The 16916-nt window shown below is 37.7% G+C and overlaps 1 protein-coding gene across 3 annotated transcripts in view; it reads left to right on the forward strand.

The window, feature by feature from the left end:
• The window catches only part of FRYL (FRY like transcription coactivator), a 264481-nt gene that overhangs the window by 35502 nt on the left and 212063 nt on the right, over window positions 1-16916 (forward strand). For 2 of the 3 annotated variants that reach the window (XM_025290069.3, XM_025290064.3), the window contains exon 2: window positions 9997-10172. Coding sequence is in view for 2 of the 3 variants with exons in the window: in XM_025290064.3 (XP_025145849.2) it covers window positions 10121-10172 (52 nt within the window). In the remaining variant the exon portion in view is untranslated. Of the gene's footprint in view, window positions 1-2653; window positions 2720-9996; window positions 10173-16916 lie in introns of all 3 variants that reach the window. The other variant, XM_044945882.2, reaches the window with a different exon arrangement.

Below are 16916 nucleotides of genomic sequence, written 5' to 3' on the forward strand. Positions count from 1 at the left end.
TGCCCCCAATCCTTCCCAGCATCAGAGTCTTTTCCAATGAGTCAACTCTTCGCATGAGGTGGCCAAAGAACTGGAGTTTCAGCTTTAGCTTCATTCCCTCCAAAGAAATCCCAGGGCTGATCTCCTTCAGAATGGACTGGTTGGATCTCCTTGCAGTCCAAGGGACTCTCAAGAGTCTTCTCTAACACCACAGTTCAAAAGCATCAATTCTTCAGCGCTCAGCCTTCTTCACAGTCCAACTCTCACATCCATACATGACCACAGGAAAAACCATAGCCTTGACTAGATGAACCTTTGTTGGCAAAGTAATGTCTCTGCTTTTGAATATGCTATCTAGGTGGGTCATAACTTTCCTTCCAAGGAGTAAACGTCTTTTAATTTCATGGCTACAGTCACCATCTGCAGCGATTTTGGAGCCCAGAAACATAAAGTCTGACCCTGTTTCCACTGTTTCCCCATCTATTTACCATGAAGCGATGGGACCGGATGCCATGATCTTCGTTTTCTGAATGTTGAGCTTTAAGCCAACTTTTTCACTCTCCACTTTCACTTTCATCAAGAGGCTTTTGAGTTCCTCTTCACTTTCTGCCATAAGGGTGATGTCATCTTCATGTCTGAGGTTAATGATATTTCTCTCGGCAATCTTGATTCCAGCTTGTGTTTCTTCCAGTCCAGCGTTTCTCATGATGTACTCTGCATATAAGTTAAATAAGCAGGGTGACAATATACAGCCTTGACGTACTCCTTTTCCTATTTGGAACCAGTCTGTTGTTCCATGTCCAGTTCTAACTGTTGCTTCCTGACCTGCATACAGGTTTCTCAAGAGGCAGGTCAGGTGGTCTGGTATTCCCATCTCTTTCAGAATTTCCCACAGTTTATTGTGATCCACACAGTCAAAGGCTTTGGCATAGTCAATAAAGCAGAAATAGATGCTTTTCTGAAACTCTCTTGCTTTTTTGATGATCCAGCGGATGTTGGCAATTTGATCTCTGGTTCCTCTGCCTTTTCTAAAACCAGCTTGAACATCACACATGCACAGGTGTGGGTTATTTCTGATAGGGTGATGGGGATGGCCTCTTTGCAGGAGGTGGCATTTGCAGTCTTCTGAAGGGCAAGAACAAGGCGTACTCAAAAGAAGGCACTTTCCCAGCGGAGGGATTAGCAAGTACACAGGCTCTGATGTGGGAGTAAGCTTCTTGAATTTGAGGAATAGCAGGAGAGCTGGTGTAGCTAGCATAGAGGAAAGGAAACTTTAGGGAGACCACAGATATTTTTTACATTTGATGGAAAACAAGTGGAGAATTTTTGAGCACAAGTTGAGTGAATAAATTTATAGTCTAAAAAGATCACTTTGGGAGCTGCTTGGTGGTCTAGTGGTTAGGATTCGATGCTTTCACTGCTTGGTCCAGGCTCAATCCCTGGTTGGGGAACAGATCCTGCAAGCTCCATGGTGTGATGTGGCAAAAAAAAAAAAAATCTAGTGACTATGTGGAGAATTAAGGGGTAAGCAGATTCATGGGTACCAGTTAAGAGGCTCCTTGAATTGTGTGGGCCAGAAATGATAATGGCTGTGACTAGGAGGTTGCAGTGGGTGGGAAAGAAGTGGTCAGATTTAAAACATCCAGCATTTTGAAAGTAGGGTTGACACAACTTGTTGATGGATTAGATGTGAGGGTGTGAGGTAAAAGAATAAAAGTGACTGCCAGATTTCTGGGCTGAGCAGCTAGAAGAATGGTGGCATTATTTACTGAGGTGCAGTGCAGGGAGTAGGCAAAGATTTAGGATACGGTGTTAAGAGTTGTGTTTGACATCCCATTAGATGAACAGACAGGTCTTTGAATTTGCAAGGTTAGTGCTCAATAGAGAGAGGTCTGGGCCAGAGATACCATCTATATGCTGACAAGTTCCAGGTTTGAATTTAAGGCCTTTAGCCTAGATAAGATCTAGAGGTAAATGTCAGTGGAGAAAAGGGGATAGACTGGCCCTGGGCTCTCTAACATTTTGAGTTAGGAAACAGGCAGAGGAGGAGCAACTCCTGAGGAAAAGGAGAGAACCAGGAAGTGTGGCATCTTGCCATCCAAGTGAAGAAGGTTTTCAACAACGAGGGAGAGAAATGCTGCTGGCGAGTCAGCCATGATGAGTCCTGATTGTTGACCTTTGGATTTCATGAGGGGTAGAGGTCATCCGTTGGAGAAGGCGATGGCACCCCACTCCAGTACTCTTGCCTGGAAAATCCCATGGACGGAGGAGCCTGGTAGACTGCAGTCCATGGGGTCGCTAAGAGTCGGACACAGCTGAGCGACTTCACTTTCACATTTCACTTTCATGCATTGAAGAAGGAAATGGCAACCCACTCCAGTGTTCTTGCCTGGAGAATCCCAGGGACGGGGGAGCCTGGTGGGCTGCTGTCTATGGGGTCGCACAGAGTCGGACACGACTGAAGCGACTTAGCAGCAGCAGAGGTCATCAGTGACACTGGCAGCAGTCTTGTGCTTAGAAGAGGGGAGGGAATGGAATTGTGAGGTGCGGAAATGCTGACTAGAGAGAGTTGTCTGGAAGATGTTAATTATAAATGGGAGCAGATTAACAGGGCCATACTGACAGGGAAAGTTTTGTGGTCAAGGAGGGCTTACCCCCTTTTATTCTCTTTAAGGTGAGTGATCCTTATGGTATGTTTGATACTGATGGGCCTGATCCCTAAGGAATGGAGAGAAAAGATGTAAGATTTTTGTCACCTTACGTTGATATTCTCCATTTTAAAAAGCAATCCACAGCTGGTTGGGGTTGGGTTAGAAGTTTTCTCGACCCCACCCTCTTCAGGGAACATTTGTAATTTTCTTTTGCTTTCTTCTTTTTTGGCTTGCTTAGTCTTATTGTGTATCTTGATAGATTTCTATCTTTTGCATTTCTGGTAAATGGTGATTATTAGGAAGTGGAACCAATTGTGTATTTAAAAATATGTGAAAGACATTTACCAGAGAACATGTTTCCCAAGGCCCATTGTTTACCACAAAAAGGAAACCACTGACTTCTTGTTACATCAGTGAAGATAAAATTATTTTGTGAATACAGTACTCCTTTTGTAAGTAACATTTTTCAAACTGTGATGAAAAGAAATTTATTTTTTGAAAACAGTAAACTAATGGGAAATGCAGACTTTTGTCGCAAGTGGGAATTTATTTAGTGGGACCCCTTAACATTTTTTGATTTCTCTAAAGAACATTTAAAATTCTTCTTATTGTGAAGATATTTTCATTTACATTATGAAAAAATACAGTTTATGAAATTTAGAAGTTAGGTGTCTAGTTCTTAATTTCTTGAAATGTGATGAAAAATTTTAACCAATTTTAAGGGACAAAATGTAGCAGTACAGGGTGGTGGGAATATTTTTCACTCTGAAACAGAAAAAGGAAATCTGTAGTGTAATGTAAATATGGTTAATATTATAGTGACAGTATATCAAGGATAACTAGACCATCCATCACAACCTAGTGTCTCTCCTCGTATTGTAAATTCTTGCTTGGTAGAAAAGTCCTCGGGTGAAGTTTGATTTAAAAAAACAAAATTTATAGAAGATGAGGATGTTATAATAGCAGATCTGGGCTTACTGGAGACCAGCCTTCTTGGACCCTTGGATTTTTTACTTGGAATTTTATTCCCTACTTCTGTCCTCCAATACCTCCCCCACCTCCCATACCTATTCAAAAAAAACAAAACAAAACCAAAAACCCATATCTTTGGCAATAATAAAGTCTCTCAACTTCTGAGTATCTAAGAAATGTACCTATGGACAAGCATCTCAGAAAACCTAGAGATTATAAAATGTTCAGCTTCTAAGCAGCATTGTATTATAGATATAACGTTGTTGAATAAATGTGATTCTCAACTTATTTTTTGCCTACATATAAGTTGCACATAAGGAAATAAAATGTATGTACGTATGTTTATATGTCAGATAGTGATAAATGGAATGATAAAATGGAGATAGGGCAGCGACATGGGAGGTCCTCTGAATGACCTTTTTATCATTTACCAACTGAGAATAATAATAACCTATCTGTTTAGAGTTGCGTGGATTTCATTGTGTGACATGCACCTAGTTTGATACCTGGTATCATACCAGATTGTTGAGTACGTGTTATTCTACTTTCCCTTTCTTTCTGTAATTTGAGTCAGCCAAATCTGCAGTCCAGTGCCATATAATACAGAGTATGCTAAAACTATGAGTTTAAGCTAGAATATGTTTAAACCATGTCCTTTATGTGGTTTTGGAGTTCTTGTTGAAAAAGTAAATGATAACACAAATGAACCTCAAAGAGGCCTCGTGTTTAGTGAAATAAGCCAGTGACAAAAGGACAAATACGGTATGATTCCACTTAAATAAGGTATCTAGAGTAGTCAAATTCATAGCAACAGAGATAGAATGCTTGTTGCCAGGGCCTGGGAGGGGGGACCGGAAGAGAAGTTATTGTCTAGTGAATACAGAGTTTCAGTTTTGAAAGATAAAAAGATTTCTGGGGATGGATGGTGGTGGTCTTTGTACAACAGTGTGGATGTACTTGGTACCACAGAGGTGTATGCTTAAAATGGTTAAGATGGTAAATTATATGTACCTTACTTTTTAAAAAAGTAAATGATGAAAGTACTTTATGTTGATAAGGCTTGCCCTCACCGCTCATTTTTGGTTAAATGTTAAATTTTATTAGTTAAAATATATTAAAATTTTTTTCTTTCCATTTTATTTAGGTATAATTGACGTGCAACACTGATTAAGGTGTACAGCAACATGACTTATATATATGGTGAAATCATATATATAAGTTATAAATTGAGTTGTTCTTGACTAAATCATGAAATAGTAGGTTGCTGTTCATACATCGTAAATCTATGTGAGATTCCCAGAAACTGAAGTTTTGATTATCAGAAATTTTCATCATCTTAACTTCCAGAGGTATCAGATCTTAAACTGTTGCTTTGAGAGCAAAGTTTATAGTATGATTGGAAAAGACTTCTTTGTTTTGCATGTCAATTAAAAAATGTTTTGAACCCTCATTATGTTGAATGGATAACAGTAACAACATTATGTGCTATATGTTGGCTATTTTTCTAAATTTACACATTGTAACACTTATAATACTTCTAACATTTATAACCCTTATAAAAAGTCCTTGAAGCTCTTATGGTTGAGAAACCCAAGCCTGTGATTTAAAAAGTGATTTTCTACTTTAAAAATGACTTTAGAGGACTTTAATGCATAGAGGCAAAGGGAGGGCATTCCAGATGGAAGGAAGATCTGGGTGTAGGAAGGAATGGCATGTGTTTGCACAGAGCAGAGTTCTAGAGAACATTAGGGAGATGGGCTAGCACTTTGTTCTCTTCCATTAGGACCTCGACTGTGAGGCTAAGGGATTTCTGGACTTTATTCTGTAGGCATTGGGAGTACCACTGAATTACCGAGTCAGGGAGCTTTGTGATCAGAGTCATACAATTTGAAAGATGGACTTGGGAGCAGTATCTGAGGTGCATCAGAATAGTGAGAGAGGGCAGGTGAGAAGCTGTGTGGAGTCCTTTTGACAGAAGGGTATTTTAGTATTGCAGTGGTTGGGGTCAGAGGGTAAATGGCTGAGTTGATGAGTTGAGACTTGAAGAAGTAGAGGCCCAGATTGTAGTAAGAGGAAATAAAGAGAAGTCTGTGTTGCATGAATGTAAGATTTTTTTTCCCCTTAATGGTCATCTGAATATACAGGTCAGATATAGGTTTTGCTTTAAAAAAGGAGGGTTCAGAGGGCCCAAGAGCACAGGAAGAGGGACTTTAGCAGCCTTGAACTGAATTTGATAAGTTTACATTGGGCATCTTCTTTCAGTTTGAGAGATGAAGATATCTGTAGAGAGTACAGGACTGTGGTGGTCCTGAGACTTGAAGGATAGAAAAGTTTCAGCCTTTCTAAGAGACAACTCAGAAGGGTCAACCATCAGTCTTTAGAGTGTGAGATAGATTACTAGTAATAATAGTGTACTTCTGTTAGTCTTTTATACAAATAAATTACATGCAATAGAGTCTTTTATACAATATTGATTGTATAATCAACTAGTATTTGGGATCGTGTTATATAGGGATGAAGAATCATAGGGAAGGTATGTGCCTTAAATGTTTTATAGTCAAGTGTATAAATGCTCAGATATCAGTTTTTTGATGTAGAGCTGAGGCCTTCTCTTCAGGATATTTTAAAAGTGACTTGCGTTTTTCAAATTGTTCGGCTTAAGTTTCAGAAACAAAGCATTTTCTTTTTGCACTCATACTTTTGATATAAAATTTAACTAAGATATATTGGCAAGGCGAATTTTGGACAAATACAAGATAACTTACTCTTGGTAGGAATGCACTTCAGTTGTTGGGAGAAAACTGAGGTGCTGTACCAGAGAGGACTCCTCATTCCCCACAAAAGGAAATGGAAACTTGGGAGTTATGGTTTATCAGTGGTTTTAGGACTGATGAGAATCTGGTTTTATCTTGAATCTAATGCTTTTCCTGTTATATAGTGTTGCAAGGTGATAAGGAATAATATGTGAAATATTGTTGAGCGGTGAAGAAGTGATAGACTGTGTATATTTTTTTAATATAATAGCTTTATTGAGATATAATTCACATACCATGCAAGTCACCTGTTTATAGTGTACAATTTGAGGTTTGTGTGTATTGACAGACTTGTGCAGCCACAACCACAATTGATTTTAGAGTATCTTCATCATCCCCTAAAAGAAATCCTGTATCCATTATGTCCCCATCTCCTCCCTGTCCAGAGTCAACCACTAATCTGTCTTTTCTCTATATATTGATAGATTTGTCTGTTCATATAAATGGAATAATGTAATGTGTAACCTTTTGTGACTGGCTTCTTTCACTTAGCCTAATTGTTTCAGATTCATCTATGTTGTACCATGTACCAGTATTTTTTATAGCACACTCCACTGGATGGATACACCACATTTTATTTATCCATTCATCAGTTGATGACATTTGTATTGTTTCTGCCTTTTGACTGTAATACAAATAATGCTGTTATGACAGTTTCTGTAGTATAGGCTTATCACAGATAATGCTATTGTGAACATATTTTTGCATGGATGTATGTTTTAATTTCTCTTGCTGTATACCCGGGAGTGGAATGGTTAGGACATATTTTATTTTTGAGGAACTGCCAGACTGTTTTCCAAAGTGGCTATACTATTTTATCTTCCTACCAGCAGTGTGTGAAGGGGGTTCTAGCCATACACTTGCCAACACTTGTTATCTTTGTTTTGATTATGGCCTTCTTAAGCCATATATATGTTATATATATGTTTTAAAATGATTATATTTTTCTAACTATAACAGTAATAAATGCCCTTTGTAGATATTTTGGAAAATACAGAAAAACATAAAAGATAAAAACATCATTTATTTTAAATCACTATTTAGAAATAATATTAAGTTATTTATCTCTGTTTCAATGTAATTTTTTAAAAATGGATAAAATTATATATAATTTTGAGTCCTGCCCCTTTTTTAAAAATTGTTGTTTAACATCATTCTGCCCCCCTTTTTTTGAAATTTTATTTTAATTTTATCCTCTCAAAGAATGTCTATTCTGTTCTCCCTGGCTTTTGTGTTCTTATTTCTTATTACTTTTAAAAATTTTACAATTATTTCAGAGAATCTAGACATGGAGTAGGGATAAATATTTGCGGTTAATCTAACATGTTTAACTAGAAATTACTTCTAGGTTAACTGTAGCATAATGTTCCATCTGCTGAATAAACCATAATTTAGCCAACTATTTTCTCTATTTCAGGCATTTATATTCCTTAGAATTTTTCTTTATAAATAATGTAAAATTTCTTTTAAAATAATGTAAAAAATTTTTCTTTATAAATAGTGTAAAAAAAATTTGTATATAAAATTCTCTCTGCATTTTGCATTTGTGGGAACACAGTTACTAGGTCAACAGCTATGAACGTATTAAAGATTCTTGTTATGTATTGACAAATTTACTTTTCGGAATGGTTGTCAAATTTACATTTCCTCTTCTTAGTGTACCTTCACTAGCAATGAGTAAATGGGTGACAGTGAATTTTAAGGTCACTGGAGCAGGCATCTTTCGGGTTTGTTCACTGATACATGTATTGCTGGTAGATAGTAGGCACTGAGTATATGTGGAATTACTCCCAGTAGGAAAGAGAAGAGTTTCTCTGAAAGACAAGGAAATAATTTGCCATTCACCATTCCAGGGCTTCCCTGGTGGCTTAGTGGTAAAGAAGCTACCTACAATGCACAAGCCACAGGAGACAGATGCAGGTTCAATCCCTGGGTTGGGAAGATTCCCTGGAGAAGGAAATGGCAACCCACTCTAGTATTCTTGCATGGAGAATTCCATGGACAGAGGAGACTGGCAGGCTACAGTCCATGGGGTAGCAAAGAATCAGACACTACTGAAGCGACTTAGCACACACGCACATTCCAGGAGAGTAGCCTTGTTATACTGACCATATAACAGCTTGTGTTTTAATAAAAAAGGGATGAAAGAGTAAAAATTAAGCTTATTTGAGGAACTTGTTTTAAATTTTATTTTGTTTGAACATTTACATGTTTTGGAAGTCAGAGTGACACTTTGAAATCTTAGCTTCTATCCCTGTTTCTTTACCGTCCTTTATTGGTAACCAATCCCCTTGACTCTCCTGTCCCCTGCCTCTTTTTTTAAGCAATTTCTTATGGTTCTTTACAGTACTTTTTAGTAAAATTTAACCAATAAAAATAGATATTCTTCCTTCCCTTTTTCCCTCCCCTTGTTAAGAACACAGACTATAACAACATATATGTACATTCTCTGATGATGTTTCCGTGGAAATACAGAGTGCTTCCTTAATCATTTTAATACTCGCATCGTATTCCTTATAGTGGATGCATCATAGGTGATTTTACCAATCCTCTTAGGTTGTTTTCAGTGTTTCACTTTTATAGATTATCCCACAATAATCTTGCTGTACACTTTATTTTGTGAGTGTGCAATTGTATCTGTAGGAATGATGCTTTTGAACTGTGGTATTGGAGAAGACTCTTGAGAGTCCCATGGACTGCAAGGAGATCCAACCAGTCCATTCTGAAGGAGATCAGTCCTGGGTGTTCTTTGGAAGGAATGATGCTAAAGCCGAAACTCCAGTACTTTGGCCACCTCATGCAAAGAGTTGACTCATTGGAAAAGACTCTGATGCTGAAAGGGATTGGGAGCAGGAGAAGGGGATGATGGAGGATGAGATGGCTGGATGGCATCACCGACTCGATGGACATGGGTTTGGGTGAACTGCGGGAGTTGGTGATGGACAGGGAGGCCTGGTGTGCTGTGATTCATGGGGTCGCAAAGAGTTGGACACTACTGAGCGACTGAACTGAACTGAACTGAATTGTATCTGTAGGAAAATGTACCAGAAGGAGGGTTGTTGGGTCAAAGAATAAGTACATTCTTGATACTGTAGATATTGATACTTCCACTAGCAATAGAGACTGCTCATTTCTTGGAGTGCCTTAGGGTACCTTTTGAAAAGGTTTGTAGGGTCATTGCCCCATAATGTATGTATACTCAAGTACTATGGAAGGACTGTTATGATGATGACCCTTGTATCATCAAGAAATAGGTAATTTTGCTTAGATGGTGAGGAGATTCACAATGTACTTGAAAAAAATGTTACCGGTGATGAATGATTTAACTTAGAACCTTTAAATGACAAATACTCCTTTTCTTGTTTTTTCTCTCCAGACAGATTCTTTCCCTATATAGTTGAGATTTTTTAGTAAGTAAGTTCTTCTTGGCTAAATTCTCAAGGTCTAAAAACTAAGTTCAATAATGATATATGTTACATGAAACCTGCCAAGTATTACAACTGTTGTTTTAAACATGGCTGTTATTAGTAACTAATAACCTACCATGTTTCTTTTCTCTCTTTTTTTTCTTTGTCGTTCAGCCTTTAACATTCCACATTCTGCATTGTACATGGTGAATCACTACTGTTTTGCACCAGTGTGCCCACTTGTGTGCCTATAAAGTACAAGCTCCAGATTGAAAAAGCTTCTAGATGGATCCTTTCCATGTTTGGTGTTTTTTCTACAAACTCTGTGCCTCAGCAACCCTTTCTAAGTGGTAAGTGGTATGTATGTATTGTGCTTTTAAAAAGGAATAATAGGGATTTGTAAAACAGGTAATTCATTTGAATTACCTTCCCCTTTTTTGTGCCATGTTCTCTTTTCACATATGGGTAAGCACCTATTCTTTTGTGTATGTATGGTAATTTTCAAAATCATATCTAAGAATAACAATAATACCTAATTTTTGGAGATTTCAGAACATTTTTCCATATTATAATCTGGGTATAGTATAATAGGCAGTATTTATGAAGAATACAAAAATATGTAAACACCTTGTTGTGTGTGCACTTTTATATGCTCTGTATTATCTATTGATATTTTATAATTTCATTTTCATTTTGAATGAGGTACAAGTGGTACTTACTGATGTCACAAGATCATAGTTTATATTTATTTAATAATTAGAGATTTTTACTACAAGTGTTTTTTAAATAATGATCTAAATTTATATTTACTGCTATAGGTGATTACCATTTTTAGTGGTTATTACAATAAGTGAGCTTTCAAAACTGGGTTTACTAAAACTAGTTTTATTTGGGAAGAAAATTGTTTTATGGAATGATAAAAATGTTAGAAGTAGAAAAGCTGTGAAAATAAAAGAGTAATTTCATCTCCAAACTAGAACTTGCATGGTAAGTGAATTGTGTTAGTATTTTATGATTTGTTATTGGTTCTGTTTTCATTTTGCTAGAGCCATGGATTCCAACTTTAGGTCTGTACTCTATATTTTCTTATTATAAGGCTGAGGTAGTTCTTCCTATTGCTATCTTTTCCTACCTACTTAGGTATTTTGAGTCCACTGAGTCAAGAGCATCCTCTTGACATAATTGTAAGCTATGTGCACATTTATGGAATTGATAAGAGAAGTATGTAATGCCACCTCTTCTTTTTATAGCATGGCACTGTGTGTCCCTTTTCTTATTTTTAACCTTTTTTTGGAAGAATAGGTGCTAGTTAGCCAATATGTTTTTTGAATGTCTCTGAGATTTATTCAAAACACATGTTTTGGGGTGGGGTACAGAGGAGTAAAATTGAGCAGAAGAAGTTGCTGACATGGGAAACCATTAAAATTATTGACGTAAAATATTGAAGACTCATTTTGAGTGTCAGTCAACAAAGAGTTACCAAATTTTTATTTATAAATAAAATATATATGATGACATTTAGCACTGTAAAGAGGTAAGTTTCCAAATAGAAACCATGTAGTTAGATGAGGAGACTGAGTGAAGAATGAGGTACTCCTTAGCTCTAATTCTAATAATTAATTACATAGTGTTCTTAAGTGCAAGTTAATTAGTCTTCATAGCCGTTGGTTTCCTCATCTATGAAATGAGTGAATTAACTAAATAATTTATAAGGTGTTTTTTTTTTTTGGTGCTTTCATACACACAACACTTTATGTCTGTAATGAACAAATTGATAGATATTTGTTTTTTTGAGGATACCTTTTCTTTCCCAACCTATCTGATAGAGGTATTTTTAGGCTGCTTTCTTTGAATCGTGGGGTTAGAATAAGGTCCCACTGTCAATTAGTCATTGTCTTTGGATTGTGATATCTTTCTTTTATTCTTTTTCTTCACATTCTTATCCTTCTGTTGTCTTGACTGTTAGAATTCTTCACTTAACTCATTTGTTCCCTTTCTGTCTCTTGTATCTTATTAGTGACTCTCATCATGTTTCCTTGACCTGTTTAGTATCCATTGTTTTCACCTTCATATTTTCCAGGATCACTGCATCTTATACCAGTGATTCTAATCCTGGGACCCTTTTAAAAAATACAGATTCCTTCTAAAATGAGCTTGGGAGAAAGGTGAGCTTGGCAGGTAGCTGAAACCTACTAGAAATCAGCATTACTAGCTCACCAGGACTGGAGTCCCAAGGTCTCATAGATCACATCATCAATTAGTTGCACTTCTGAGGCCTTGGAGTCTCCTATCATGATCATAACACTCGATCTCTGTTCTTTTTCTTTATTATGACTTGTTTCTTGGCATTTTCTTGCTTTTCTAATTAAAACCCAATCCTCGTGATCATATTCGCAGCAGCATCTTATGTTCTGTTGCCTTTTTAACATTCTGAAGACCCTGTCCAAACCACAAACCTAAGTTAATTTGCCAAATATATATTTCCTAGTTCTAGCTGCCTGATGCAGTTGGAAAAGGTCACATAACTAAGTTTGGATCTAGTAGGCAGTCATTTACTTTATCTCTAAACCAGTTCTTTCCAAGCTTGGCTTTTTACCCGTCTTTAGAAGACCCCACACCTTGTCACAGTCAAGTTGCCTTTTGGGGGTAACCTAGCATACTTCTTGACCTTTTTTTACTTGTTCTTTTTTACTTCAGAATTTTTCAGTGCCTAAAGAGGAAGTGTTATATCTTATTATAATTTTTATTATAGAAAATTGAAGATATATAAAAGTTAACAGACTAGTGTAATGAATCCCCTTGTATTCATTACTCAGGTTCAGTGATTATCATGTCATGGCCAAATTGTCTTGTCTCTCACCAACTTCCCTCCCATTCCTATACTATTTTAAAGAAAATTCTAGGCATCATAAAATTTATTTGTATTTTTCTGTTGATACCGTTATACCATTATTAACTTTGAAAAAGTAATTCCCATATAGTCAAATATCCAGTTAATGTTAACTGTAATTCTCACACATTTTGGAGAAGACAATGGCACCCCACTCCAGTACTCTTGCCTGGAAAATCCCATGGATGGAGGAGCCTCGTAGGCTGCAGTCCATGGGGTCGCTAAGAGTCGGACACGACTGAGTGACTTCACTTTCACTTTTCTCTTTCATGCATTGGAGAAGGAAATGGCAACCCACTCCAGTATTCTTGCCTGGAGAATCCCAGGGACGGGGGAGCCTGGTGGGCTGCCGTCTATGGGGTTGCACAGAGTTGGACACGACTGAAGCGACTCAGCAGCAGCAGCAGCAGCACACATTTTATTTATTTATTTATTGGCTAGACCTCATGGAATGCAGGATCTTAGTTCCCTGTGCAGGGATGGAATTTGTGCCCCCTGCAGTTGAACTGTGGAGTCCTAGCCCCTGGATTGCCAGGGAAGTCCCCTCACACACTTTAAAAACAGTTGACTGGATAGGCTCAGGGTCTAGATAAGCCCTTTCCCCATTGCAGTTGGTTGATTTTTCTCTTAAGGTTTCATCCTGCCTTCCTTTTTGTCTTTAAAATTTATTTGTTGGATAAATTGGTCTTTGTCTCGTAGATGTGGATATTCCTGATTACATTCCTGTGCAGTGATTAAGCATACTCATCTAACCTTTGTATTTCATGTTAATTGGTAGTTGGATCTAGAGACTTGCTTAGACTCCAGTTCAGATTCTTTTAGCAAGTCTTTGTCTTTGGGCAAGTGTCTGTCTTTTTCTGCCGATTAGCTGCCATTTGTGCTCCATGATATAGATCAGATCTTACGTTTTCTGTAAGGAGGCAGATAGTGTATATTTTAGGCCTTATGGCCCATCTGGTCTCCTCTGCTGCTATTAGTAAATTCTTCTGTTGCAGTGAGAAAGCTGCAGTTGACAAAATGTAAATGAATGGGCATGACTGTGTTCCAGGAAAACTGTATTTACAAAAATAGGTGATGGGCTTCCTGCTTGAAATCTATTAAATCATTAAGATTTGCAAAGTGGTGATATTTTAATATTATAACTTTCAGTTCAGTTCAGTCGCTCAGTCGTGTCCGACTCTTTGCGACCCCATGAATTGCAGCACGCCAGGCCTCCCTGTCCATCACCAACTCCCGGAGTTCACTCAGACTCACGTCCATCGAGCAGTGATGCCATCCAGCCGTCTCATTCTCTGTCGTCCCCTTCTCCTCCTGCCCCCAATCCCTCCCAGCATCAGAGTCTTTTCCAGTGAGTCAACTCTTTGCATGAGGTAGACAAAGTACTGGAGTTTCAGCTTTAGCATCATTCCTTCCAAAGAAATCCCAGGGCTGATCTCCTTCAGAATGGACCGGTTGGATCTCCTTGCAGTCCAAGGGACTCTCAAGAGTCTTCTCCAACACCACAGTTCAAAAGCATCAATTATAACTTTACTGTTCATTTATTAGGTGGAATGGTCTGTAAAGAGAAGCTATTCCATGTATACTATTTGTTATGTGGTGGTTATTGTTGTTCAGTTGCTTCGTTGTGTCTGACTCTTTGCAACCCCATGGACTGCAGCCCGCCAGGATTCCCTATCCTTCATTGAATCCTGGAGTTTGCTCAAACTCATGTCCATTGACTGATGCCAATGAGTTTATGCTATATAGTAGTACAGTTGGTATGGGAAAGGTTGGACAAAAGCTTGACAGTTTCCCTTAGCTTACCTATTTCAAAATAGTGCCTTGATTATATTTGCTTTTTCCAACAGTGACTGATTAGGGTCTCCCCTTCACCTCTAGATTCTTTATAGACTCTTTAAACATATTGGAGTTTTTAAAAATTCACTATGTTAATTACCATTGTTAATACTTAAATTACTTAATCTTTGGCCAGTGGGACTCTTAAAGTTGCTTACTGAGTTATTTTGACATGACTAGTAATTTTTGATAGCTTCTTGATTATCTAGTATAACTCATCATGTACATTTCATCCCCACACCTGGTGTCAGCAATGTCTCCAAGGAGTCCTGATTCCTTTATTGGGGAATAGAATTTTAAGACCACAGTTTGGGTTCTAGGGGTTCTCATTGCTAGTGGGTTGACCATTGTTTCTAGGCCTTTTCAATTGTCAGAACTAGGGGATTTTTTTTTTTTTTTAGGACAGAGTACCTCATGAATTCATACTGACATTTCCAATTCAGTTTCAATACTATCAGATTTTTTGTTAATCTTTTTTATTTTATATCTGTATTTTTCAGCTGAGAATTCTAGTTCTCAGTAACACTAAGAATAATATTTTATTAAAATATTTCATAATTACTCATTTATAGTACCCTCATTATACATGTAACAGTCTCAGAGTAGCAGTACAGGCATTTTGTCTTGTCTGGTTTCTTTTCTCATTTCTATGAGATTTAGCCATGTTGTTGTATGAAATAGTAGTTTTGTTTTATTTTGTTTTTTTTTTTCCATTTCTATATAGTAAGTATTCTGTTGTGTGAAATGCCATGATTTATTTATGCCTTTTCTAGTTGGTAGATATTTGCATTGCTTCTAGTTAGGGGCTGTTAGGAATCAGGTTGCCATGAGCACTCTTGAATGCAGCTTTTGGTTGGCGTATGTACTTTCTTCTCTTGGCTATAGTCCAGCAATGGAATTTGCAGTTCATTTTTGGACTTAAGGCTCATTTCCCTAGGAATGTTTACTCAATGGCCTGTGTTTGTTAGTTATCTATTCAGTTCAGTTCAGTTCAATCGCTCAGTCATGTCCGACTCTTTGCTACCCCGTGAATTGCAGCACGCCAGGCCTCCCTGTCCATCACTAACTCCCAGAGTTCACTCAAACTCATGTCCATCGAGTCGGTGATGCCATCCAGCCATCTCATCCTCTGTCGTCCCCTTCTCCTCCTGCCCCCAATCCCTCCCAGCATCAGAGTCTTTTCCAACGAGTCAACTCTTCGCATGAAGTGGCCAAAGTACTGGAGTTTCAGCTTTAGCATCATTCCTTCCAAAGAAATCCCAGGGCTGATCTCCTTTAGGATGGACTGGTTGGATCTCCTTGCAGTCCAAGGGACTCTCAAGAGTATTCTCCAACATCACAGTTCAAAAGCGTCAATTCTTCGGCACTCAGCCTTCTTCACAGTCCAACTCTCACATCCATACATGACCACTGGAAAAACCATAGCCTTGACTAGACGGACCTTTGTTGGCAAAGTAATGTCTCTGCTTTTGAATATACTGTCTAGGTTGGTCATAACTTTCCTTCCATTGCTGTGTAACAAATCACCTCAAAAGTTAGTGGCATAACGCAGCAAATGTTATTATCTCACAGTTGCTATGAGTCAGTTTTTGTGGGGTGCAGTTTAACTGGGTACCTCTAGCTTACATGACTGTACCTCATGTAGCTACAGTCAGGGTGTTAGCTGGGGTGCATATATCCCTGGGCTCGGTTGGAGGAGCCACAAATTCAGCCTTCTGGAGGTGCTTCAAGCACACTTAGGTCATCATTGGTAGGTCTCAGGTCCTTTCTGGCTGTTGGCTTGAGACCAGTTCCTGTGCCTCTCCAGTGGGCCGCTAACATCATGGCAGTTGGTTGTGAGTTCAGAGCAAGGGAGGGAAGACTATCCTTTTTAGTGGCCTTTTTAGTAACCTGTTCTTTGAGTGACAACCCAACATGTATGCTGTGTTCTTTTACTTAATTTTTAAATTGTTGTGGTAAAATAAACATAACATAAAATGTCAATTTTAATCATTTTTAAGTGTATAGTTATGCCACCAACAGAGTATACATCTAAGTTATTTTATTTTAAATATTCTGATATTTAATAACTTCTAAAATGTAGTTTGGTTTTATAATCATATATAGTAGTTTCATGCCTCCAAAGTCATCCCCATAAAGCAAGGTTTATTGAAAGGAGTCTGACTTCTATCTCTATTTTCTCTACCCTTTTCTCTTTTTTCTCTTTCTAAGTGGAAAAGAAAACTTGCTAAAAACCTAAGTTTATTCTTCCATTCTGCTTTTTAAAAAATATTCCTCTTTAAACAAATGATAATATATGCCTTGCTTTTTTCACTTAATATACTATGGAGATCACTCATTAGTAATAAATTATTAGTTCCTTTTTATA

This window comes from Bubalus bubalis, chromosome 7, assembly GCF_019923935.1.
Source record: "Bubalus bubalis isolate 160015118507 breed Murrah chromosome 7, NDDB_SH_1, whole genome shotgun sequence".
Lineage (NCBI taxonomy): Eukaryota > Metazoa > Chordata > Mammalia > Artiodactyla > Bovidae > Bubalus > Bubalus bubalis.